This window comes from Heloderma suspectum, chromosome 6 (genome assembly GCF_057233095.1).
Source record: "Heloderma suspectum isolate Gila_16-S chromosome 6, 16-S_ref, whole genome shotgun sequence".
NCBI lineage: Eukaryota > Metazoa > Chordata > Lepidosauria > Squamata > Helodermatidae > Heloderma > Heloderma suspectum.
In genome coordinates, this window is record NC_139463.1 from 30,892,832 (window position 1) to 30,903,210 (window position 10,379).

Below are 10,379 nucleotides of genomic sequence, written 5' to 3' on the forward strand. Positions count from 1 at the left end.
AAGGCCCTTTCTCTTTCTCCCCCCGCCCCCGCCCCCACGATAAAAATAACGTATTTTGTTTGGTTATTTCCTAAATTCCTAGCAATTCATTTTTGGTAACACTCTGGAGTTGAGTGAAGAAAGTGGGTGAAATGTTTCCCTTGTTCCCACCGCCACCCCTTCCCCACTGCCTCTCCCCCAGTTTGATGGGGGGGGAGCAGGCCTCGCCCCTCCGTGCAATCTAGAGACCGAGGGTGGGAGGGAGCGGGCAGAGCGCGCTTTCGAAATCCAGCAGCTCCTTTCTGCCTGGCTCGGAGATGCCAAGACGTTACCCGAGAAAAGGAGGGAGGGAGAGCGAGCGCCCTTTAAGCCTCTCATCTTCCCACTAGGCTAAGCTCCCCCCACCGGCCGATGTCCCCGCCCCGAGGTCCTTGGCACGTCCCCGATTGGTGGGCAGGGCCGGTGCCTTTGAAGTGTGCTGCAGATCGGAGCTATTTGACGTGTGGCTCCGAGAACGGGAAGGGTTTTTTTTTGTCTCGCTGGGGCCGGTGCGGTCGTCCTTGCCGCCGCTCCTTCTCCGACGCGCCCCTGCCGCGCGGGGCTTCGCGCTGCGGACGGAGCTCGCCTCTCCTCCCTTCTCCCCCCTCCCCAGCCCTGCCCTGCCCCACCCCCGCCCTGCCCGGCTCGCTCCCCCAAATGAGCGGCGGCTCGCCCGCTGGATCTAACGCAAGGACATCGCCCGCGAGCAGCGGAGGCAAGAGCGCGGCCGCCGCCACCTCCTCGCCTTCTTCAGCCCAGTCTCCGGGAGCCGCGTGCCCGGCGCTCTCGCACCTGCCCCCGGGGGACCCCCTGCGCCAGGCGAACCGGCTTCCCATCAGGGTGCTGAAGATGCTGAGCGCCCACAGCGGACACCTCCTGCACCCGGAATACCTCCAGCCTCTCTCCTCCACGCCCGTCAGCCCCATCGAGGTCAGTTTGCCCGCCAGGGCTTCTTCCCCTCGCCCTCGAGCCGTCGGCGAATTTGGCCGCGCGCGGCCCGCGTCTCCCTCCCCAGCCCCCGGGCTCCCTCTCGGCTTCTCACCTGCTTCCCCGGACGGCTCAGCCCCGCTTCTCTCGTCGGGTTCCGCGGCGCATCGGGGAGCCCCGCCCCGATCTCCTTCCCCAGGCTGGCTCGGAGAATTATCCCGTCTGCTCTCGTTCTTTCCGTCCCTCTCTCCGGCGCCCTGAATTTGTGGAGCCACACCAGGGGCTGGGGGGGGGGGGCGCCGAGAGCGGCCTGGCCTGCCTTCTAAAACGAGCCCTGATCCGGATGTTCTCATGAGTAATTTATATACATACATATAGATATATACGCATACATATGTAAAGAGCGGATTGCTTCTTTTCTAATCTACTGGCCTAACTTTGCCAGTGTGATGCCAGGTCTTTGGGCTTATCGACGGCGTTTACACGCCCTGAGCCTTTGTGGGTGAAGACGGGTTTTATATATATATATATATATATATATATCACAGAGAGATCCATTCGGGGAGGGAGCGGGATGAGGTTCGGGGCTTCTTGTCCCGCGGTTCGAAGGCGCCTCTCCGGGTCTGGCGCCTCGGTGGGGCGGGCGCCCGCGGGCGGGAAATCTGGGCCGGATCCGAGAGCGGAGACTTCCGTCTGCTTTGGCCGGAGAGAACTTGATTAAGACAGGGGTGCGGGGAGCGACGAAAAGCCCGAGACAGACCGGGAGACGAAGCGGGAGCGTCTGCGTGACTAAGCGCGCGGGGGTGGGGTGGGGTGCGGCCACTGCTTGGGAACGGCGGCGGTGGGCTCCGGTGGGCTTTCCGAGTTGCGTGGGGTGGCGGCTCCGGCCCGGGGGGCGGGGGATGTTGCCATACGGGGGTGGCGCAGCGCAGCCCGCCGCCGCCGCCAGCCCAGCCTTGCCTCGCCTCACCCGCTTCCCCGCTTCCCTCTCTCCTTCCGCCCCCAGCTGGACGCCAAGAAGAGCCCCCTGGCGCTGCTGGCGCAAACCTGCTCGCAGATCGGCAAGCCGGACCCGCCGCCTGCCTCCAAACTCAACTCCGGCACTTCCTCCGGGCTCTCCGGGCCGGACAAGGAGCCGGGCGGCCGCGCTTCCGCCGCCAGCGCCCTCAAGCAGCTGAGCGACCCGCCCGCCGAGGACAAGTCCAGCTTCAAGCCGTATTCCAAAGGGGGAGGCGGAGACCCGCGCAAGGACGGCGGCGGAGGGGGCGGCGGCGGCGGAGGGCCGCCGAGCCAGGCCGGGCCTGGCGCGGAGAAGACGGGCTTCCGAGTGCCCAGCGCCGCCTGCCCTCCTTTCCCTCCGCACGCCGCCGCTGCCTCGTCCTCTTCCACCTCGTCCTCTCCGGGTGGCTCCAGGGGCAGCTCTCCGCAGCACGCCGACTGCAAAGGGCCCGACGACAAGAAGGAGCTGGAGATGGCGGCCAAGGCCAGCCCGGACGGCGCCGGGGGCAGCCGGGCCGGCAGCGGCGCGGGCAGCGTGGAGCCCGGGCCGCACTGCGAGGCCGCTTCGGGGCGCAAGTCGGAGCCTCCGGCCCTGTCGGCCGCGGGCCACGTGGCTCCGGTGTCTCCTTACAAGCCGGGACACTCGGTCTTCCCGTTGCCCCCGTCCAGTATCGGCTACCACGGCTCCATCGTCGGGGCCTACGCCGGCTACCCGTCGCAGTTCGTGCCCAGCTTGGATCCTACCAAGCCCAGCCTGGTGAGTGGCCAGCTGCCTGGGGCCTTGGGGCTGCCGGGCAAGCCCCCCAGCTCGAGCCCGCTGACGGGGGCCTCCCCCCCGTCCTTCATGCAAGGATTATGCCGGGACCCCTATTGCCTGAGCTACCACAGCGCCTCCCACTTGGGCACCAGCAACTGCTCCAGCTGCGTGCACGACCCGGGCAGCCTGAAAAGCGGATACCCGCTGGTGTACCCCGCGCACCCGCTGCATACCACCCTGTCTGGCGCCACGCCCAGCCTGCCAGGACATCCCCTCTACACGTACGGCTTCATGCTCCAAAACGACACCCTGCCCCACATATGCAACTGGGTGTCTGCCAGCGGACCCTGCGACAAGAGGTTTGCCACCTCGGAGGAACTGCTGGCCCACTTACGGACCCACACGACTCTGCCCGGGGCAGAGAAACTCTTGGCCGGCTACCCTACCTCGGGGCTGGGGTCGGCGGCATCTTGCCACCTCCATCTCCCACCCACTGCTCCAGGGAGCCCTGGCTCTTTACCCGGATCCCTGTCTTTGAGGAGTCCGCACACTTTGGGACTAAGCCGGTACCATCCTTACGGCAAGAGCCATTTGCCCGCTGCCGGGGCCTTGCCAGTGCCCTCCTTGCCTGCGGCTGGACCCTACTACTCTCCCTATGCCCTTTATGGCCAAAGACTCACCTCAGCCTCTGCACTTGGATATCAGTAACTGCAGCAGCCCCTTTTGTCTGTCGCCTCTCCCTCTCATGTGTACTTGCCCCCGGACTATGTATTTATTTACTGTATGTTAGCTTAAAGCTGGGAATATAAGTGCATTAATACACCAATGGTATGCAAAAAGTCTGTGTGTCCCCCCGCCAAAAAAAAAAATATCCATCCCAATCTTTTGCTTTTTTTGGTTAATTTCTGCAGGTGTGGGGGGCTCTTACTGTGTTTTCTTTTAAACCCCCCTTTTAATTTTTTCCCCCCAGGTCCCCATGAACTGTTTGCATGATACAAAATGCATTTCTCCCTTTTCCCCACTCCCTCCTTTGTTTTATTTTTTAGTTCGGTTCCTCTTCCTTTTGTACAGCTTCCAGAAATGTAATTTTTTTTTTCGTTTCTTCTCTCTCTCTCTCTTTTTTTTTCCTTTAGTGTATTGTGTTCTGAGGTAGGGGTGGTGGGAGGTCAGGTCGGCTGGGAGATGTTCCATGGCTTTGTCCTAACTGAACAGAATCCGAAGAGCGTCGCTTTCGGTGGCGCAGCATGCGGCGGATCACCTTGCTGCTGAGGTATAGCTGGAAATTGGCCTAGCTCCATGACCGGCTTGGTTGTGACTACTGTCCCACACTTAAGTTGGTGTCCTCTCTCCTCTGAAAAGTCAAATGAGCTGTGCTTTCAGTGAGTGGATGCCCTGTATAGAGACAAGAGCTGGGGTGCCATTCATCCTGGTACCTGGATTTTTGCTGATGATACTGAAGCCCAGAAAAGAGGGAAATGCAAGCGTTACACCAACGGGGCACCTCTCACATTTTTATGGTTTCTTTTCTTTCTTTTTTTCCTCCTTCTTAAAAAGACCTGGATTTTTTTTTTAATTAAAATTGGCAAGCGTCTTTGAGGGACTAGAGAAGAGAAGAACGTGCTCCCCCTGCACCAAATGAAGAACTCGGAAGAACGTTTTGCTCAGCCTAGTTCACGCTGGATCCTTTAAATGAGTCCGGCTAGCCCCTGGGGTTAGCATCCTCAGCTGCAGGCTCAACTCTACATACCAAAAAAACAAAATCCCACTACCCACCCAATCCTCCCTAATGCCCCCATCACCCAGCTTCTCTTGACCTATGGGAATGGAGCAGTCATTAGGGTGTGGAGACCCCCTCCAACTCCATCCCCAGTCTAACGCAGCGCGGAAGGCTGCGGATCATTTTGGGTGAATAGAGCTTCATCCTGGTAAGTCTTATTTTGTTAATAAATGAATACTTGGCTATATCTACCCTGTAGTGTGTGCTCTCTTGCATTCTCCCTTCGTCTGCGGCACAAAACAGTAAAACAAAGAACAAGTAAAGCGTGACTGTCTTATGACACGTTAAAGACTAACATGAATGGTTTAAAAAAAAAAAAAGCTTCCGAGGTATTGACCACTGAAAATTGTGTGGGGAGGGGTTGTGTTTTTCGATCTGGCCTACGCATGCAGCAGAATGCAGTGGTAGAGTCCTGAGCTGGCAAAATGGGCAGCGCAGACTTCAGATGGTTTTTTTGAAGTTGAAAAGATGTCTGGCTGCAACAGGGCTGAATGATCACCTTTCTCCTTGAGATGCTAGCTTTCTATCTGCAGAGTGTCTCTTGTGTGGGCGGAGCGCTCCTAAAGTGCATCTGTGTTGTTACTTATTGTCTGTGTACCAGCTCAGCATTCTGCCACTGCATTCTGCGGTACGTGTAGGCTCCACCTCCGCGTGTCTCCTTGGTGTGTCTCTTGAGCTAACTCTATTGAGTAGAGTGGTGAGTTCTCATTATAGGAAATATATACAAACTGAAGGGCAGTAAGACTTCTTAACTGAAGCCAAGTGGGGACCGCAGTGTTTCAGAATCAGAGCAGAGAGAATGGGAAGGCTGCAGCACCATCTAGTGGATGAGAAAATCCCGAGAGCGGGTCCCCGCGCGTGCAGACATGCACAGCTTTTGCCCTGCTGGCAACTGTCCTTTTTATGGAGCTGTTGCACACCTGCTGAAAGGCAAACACGGAAGGCAATTGGACGCCTCTCCACCATTTTGTGTTGTTCGGATTACTAGAACGTCTTTAATTAGTTCGGCCTCTTATGAGACTGCCAGTCTAAAAACCAGGTGGCCTTACAACTTCGGGGTGTGTATTTTAACACCTCCTTCCTTTTGCATTGCCTAAGCCACACAAACCAGGTGCTCAGATCCAAGAAGGGGCACTATTTTCATATCTCTGTGGGTCATTTCTTCTTTTTTAAGTGAACTGTCAAGAGCTCGGGGGGGCGGCGTGTGAGGGGGCACAGCAGTAATTGAGCATTGCGGTTGAGGTGTGAAGATGTGCAAATCCACCCTGTTGCGATGCCTGCTCTTTGGCTGCGCTACTAGGATGCGTTTCCCTGCCTCGTAACTGCGGATCCAGAATCCCAGTATAGAATCAGAGCTGGCGTGCTGGGAAATAGTGTACGCTGTATTTCCCTTTGTTATTTCCACTGTATTGTGCATTCTCGTTAGCATCTGTAACAGCGGTAAGTAACCTGGTGCCCGCCAGATGTTTTTGGACTACAGCTCTCATCATCCCAGACTATTGGCCATGCTAGCTGGGCCTGATGGGCATTGTAGTCCCAAACATCTGGAGGGTGTACAGTTTGCTACCCTTGTAATACAGTTGGCTTGCATTCCATAATTAAAAATCCTTAGAGCTCAATCCAGTCCGCTGCAGGCACGCCGTACATGGACTGATCTCCAGGGGACATTACAGAGCCTCCCTTCTTGCCCTCCCCAGCACCCTACAGTGCACAGGTACCAAACGAGCCATCATGGGGACACAGGAGGCCTATTTATGCCTCCCATATTGCCATCCAGACCCAAACTTGCATTCTTTGGCAGAGCACAGCTGAGCAATCTCGGTTCCTTCAGGAATTAGATGGCAGGACAAGGGTTTAAGAAGTCCTGCTGGGTCAGACTAAGGGTCCATCTCGTCCAGCATTCTGTTCACACAGTGGCCAGCCAGCTGCCAGCAGGAAACCCACAAGCAGGACACGAGTGTAACAGCACTCTCCCGCCCATGTTCCCCAGCACCTGGGATACAGAGGCATGCTGCTTCTGATACTGGAGGTAGCATGGAGCCATCAGGACTAGTTTCCTTTGCTGTGGCTGCAGGACACTTGCTTGGATCTCCATCTTTTCCCCATTTAGCCTGCTGGCAGCTGCAAACAAAATCTGAGTGGGATAGTGCCAGCTCTGAGATGGCACAGCTTCTCTCTCTCCCACTGGGACAGGAGCTTTCAGCCTGGACAATTTTAAAGGTTTTGAAACTTTGGCTTTTTTGCTTTCTTAGACTGATTGATGAGTCAGAGGCCCACCTTGCCTTTGAGAAGACATAAAGCAGCTTAGCGATACACAGGTTTTTTATTGGAAGTCGTTGCAGCTATCAATCCATAGGAACATAAGCAGCCTTCTTATATACCAGGTCAGACTACTGGTCTATCTAGCTCAGTATTGCCTGCACTGACTGGCAGTGGCTTTCTAGGGTCTCGGGCAAAGGTATTTCCTAGCCCTTCTTGGAGATGCTAGGGATTGAACCTGGGGCTTTCTGCATGCAAAGCAGGTAGTCTCTGTAACTGAGCTACGGCCCTTCCCCTACACATTTTTAAGTACTTGCCACATAATTCCTGTGTGTTAAAAAAGGTATCATGAAAAGCCGCCCTGCTTGAAAGACCAAAGAAGAGAAATTGAGATTTTGGAGTCAGGTAGGATGCGCCTTTTCTTCGAGGGCTAGTCTTTTTAAAAAGATAAGTGCTGGGTTAAGTTTATGTAAAAGCTATATCATCTGAGCCCTGGCTTTAATCCCAGGCTGTGGCTACACAGGAGCCTCAAACCCAGTGTCTAATTTCTGTAGTCTTTTTATAATTTGCAGCATTGTTTTTGTTTATTTATTTATTTCATTTCTATACTGCCCAATAGCCATTTTTGCCCTCGCAATATCCCCCATGCTGTAGGCCCCACAGGGCAGGCCCTATTTTCATCTGCTCAATAATGGAACTGGGGCCGAAGCACACGGACTTGATGACAACCACAAAGTGGTCCTCTCATTATAGTGGCAGTAGAATTTCCACCAAGAAGGCCAAACTGGAACATGAGTCTTTCCACATAGGAAGCCATTTGTGTGCAGTGGCTCTTCCGTGGTTGGAACTGGCCCAAATGATATCAGTGAAACCCCTGTTCCACATGGAACTGCTTATACCAACCTGGTGCCTTCCAGATGTGTGGGGTACAAGTCCAGCATGTGCCTGGGGGATGTTGGGAGCTGTAGTCCCAATACATCTGGAGGATATATGACCATTCAGGAAAAACATGTTTACCAATCGGAATGGTTTTCACCATTCCCTAAACTTCCCTTCAAAGATTCTAAATTTGTTCTACGATTCCAGATAACACTTCTGATGTGGCCATGTGCATAGAATCTTGGCTCTGTTTAGAAATGCAACAGGAACCCTGGCTTATTTCTTGCCATACAGAAAGGCAACTGTTCCTTTTCTCTTTCCATCAGCCACTGTGCTGCCACAATAATGTAAAGCAAACCAGTTACGAATGTGAGAACAACACTGCTGGATCAAACCAAGGGGTTATGTAGTCCACCATTCTGTTTACCACAGTGGCTAGCCAAATTCCTCAAGGAAGCCCACAAATAGGATAGGAGGGCAATAGCTCTTTTCTGCTGTTGTTCCACAGCTACAGGTATTCAGAAGTATTCTGCCTCTGATCCTGGAGGCTGAATATAGTCTTCATGACTAGCAGCCATTGATAATGAATCGAGGACCAGCTCTCCGAGGGGCTAAATTCCTTTTGGCTGTCCTGGGACCTCAAGTGGAAGCCAAATGTCTTTTGTTTTCTACAAAAAATCCATGAGTTCTTTCTGATTTAACAGAAACTTTGCCTGCCAGTTCAAGAGGGATCAGAGTTAACACGTTCCTCGTGGGAAAGCCCAGAGTCCCGTTTTTAATTTCTGTGAACAATTAACCAAGTTAGTTCCAAACGCAAACATTGAAAGAATTTTGGCTGGTTCTCTTTTCATCGTCCCTCCTATGGTTTTAAGTGTTGCAAGGAAACTGAAAGGGATGAGCAGGGATGAGACCATCTGGCTTATCCTCTAACTATATAATTTGGAAATAACAGACTGAGAGTTACAAAGGATTTCAGTGTGTGTGTGGGGGGGAGAGAGAACTCTAAACACTTCATAGAAAAGTGGTCCTTTAATCTTTTAGTTTGGGTCTATTTTGCAGACAGGTATCAGACTGTTCAGAAAGAAATTCTTTGCCATTGGGAGTGGCTTTCACCATTCCCTAAACTTCCCTGCAAAAATTCTAAATTTGTTCTACAATTCGAAATAACACCTCTGGTGTGGCGATGTGTGTGGAATCTTGGCTCTATTCAGAAATGCAAGTACAAGAACAAGTTTGGGGGGGATTACAAGTTGCGGGAGGGGTCTCTTGCATTTTTATTTTATTCTGACAACTTGCTTGTTTGTTCTGGGTGCCAGGATTTCAACAGCTGAAAATGACCTTTGCAGTTGTACTATTTCAATGGCTGCATTTTTATTTTTTCACCTATAACATGAAGTTGTAAAAATCAGCGGTCCATAGACCACAACACTGGAAATAATACCTTATTGCATTTTCTTCTAACAGGAAAGATATGATGATGCATTGTGCATATGCTTTTCTTGTCTTTGGTGTAGCGTCTGAAAGGGGAAGTTGCAGGGGTGAGCTGCATTTAAATGTCTGCTGTTCACAGGAAGATGCTCAAATTCCCTCTTTGGATATTATTCTAGAAGGGTAAAAAGTGGATACATGAATCTCCAACCTATCTGCTGTTGCCATTTTGTCATTTCAAAAGCAAAGGCCGGAGCTATATGACTTTTTTTCTTCCATGGATATCCCCTCTGTACATGGAAAAACGTGTATGAAACACATGCTCTATCTTGTGCAGAGCACCCATGTGTACTTTGTAACAAGTGTATGTGTTGTGAAGTTAAAGCATTCATGGCTTGGCTTTCCAAGAGATCTAACTCATGGCAAATAGACCCTGGTATATTCTTCGCATGTTCAAATTTCCCTTACTATGAAAGTCTTTAGAAAAGCTGTCCTCTGTGACGTTTCCCCTCTCTTGAGTTCCCGGGTTACCCACTTTTCTTTTTTCCTTGGTTCTCCTGTTCGCATGGAGGTCTCTGTTTAACAGCCTTAGCCGCTTGCTCCATGCTGGAATCGCAACTGATCTGTTTTTTCAGATTATTCCTGTGACAGTTGAGTGGAGTGAGTGAGGCCTTGCTTGTTTGAAATAGACTGCCTCTCTTGAAAGGGGATGTGTGCAGTGAAAGTTGGTACACGTGTTCAGAACCTAATTCTACATTTGAAATTTGAAAAAGGGGCTGATTCATCCATCAGTTTTCGGTGGGGGTGGGGTAGATGGGTGAGAGGCGAAAGGCAAAATACACTTCTTGCAATTTGTCAAAAATACTTGCGGAAAAACACACAGTTAATATGCTCTTTTATTCTGAAGGAAGCCTGTTGAAGCCTTAGGTTTACAGTTGTGATCTTTGATGATTTTTGCTGCTACCGTGTTAAGCACTATTCAAAAGAAATTGTATGCAAAAGCTTTGGGGCAAAAGGGCCTGTTGAGATGAGTTATCAGAAGCAAGGGGAGGGAAAGAAAAAATAAGCGGTAAAAACAATCCTGTCTCAGGCTATGCAAGTGATGCAATAAGGAAAAGCTCATTCAGACCATTTCACACATTACACAAAACCGATCTGGGTTTGCCACCAAGTGTATATCCAACAGGGAGCTGCAGCCAATCACAACTCCTTGAGCAGTGTGCCTGTATTTATAAACTTGTGCATCATACATTTTGCAGTCACATGTTACATTTTTAGGTGTACACTTACAGCATCTTGAGTGTGTGCATCTATACCACGTGTGGCCTTTGCTCA

General features: G+C 52.0%; 1 protein-coding gene and 1 long non-coding RNA gene across 2 annotated transcripts in view; one reads left to right on the plus strand and one right to left on the minus strand.

The window, feature by feature from the left end:
• LOC146340602 (uncharacterized) overlaps nt 1–1,290 on the minus strand; it is a 105,495-nt gene extending 104,205 nt beyond the window's left edge. The window contains exon 1 of the long non-coding RNA XR_014784077.1: nt 1,061–1,290. This is a non-coding gene — a long non-coding RNA (uncharacterized LOC146340602). The remainder of the gene's footprint in view (nt 1–1,060) is intronic.
• On the plus strand, nt 676–4,779 carry ZNF703 (zinc finger protein 703). Its single transcript, XM_084808174.1, has 2 exons — nt 676–948; nt 1,952–4,779. Exons 1-2 carry the CDS (start codon nt 676–678, stop codon nt 3,407–3,409), a joined length of 1,731 nt encoding a protein of 576 aa, XP_084664300.1. The 3' UTR covers nt 3,410–4,779.
• Nucleotides 4,780–10,379: the final 5,600 nt, after the last annotated feature.

Excerpts from the sequence above, each read along its gene's own strand:
- ZNF703 (XM_084808174.1), top strand. The coding sequence starts at position 676 with ATGAGCGGCGGCTCGCCCGCTGGATCTAACGCAAGGACATCGCCCGCG. Across the intron at positions 949-1,951 it reads CGCCCGTCAGCCCCATCGAG|CTGGACGCCAAGAAGAGCCC; the intron begins GTCAGTTTGCCC and ends TTCCGCCCCCAG.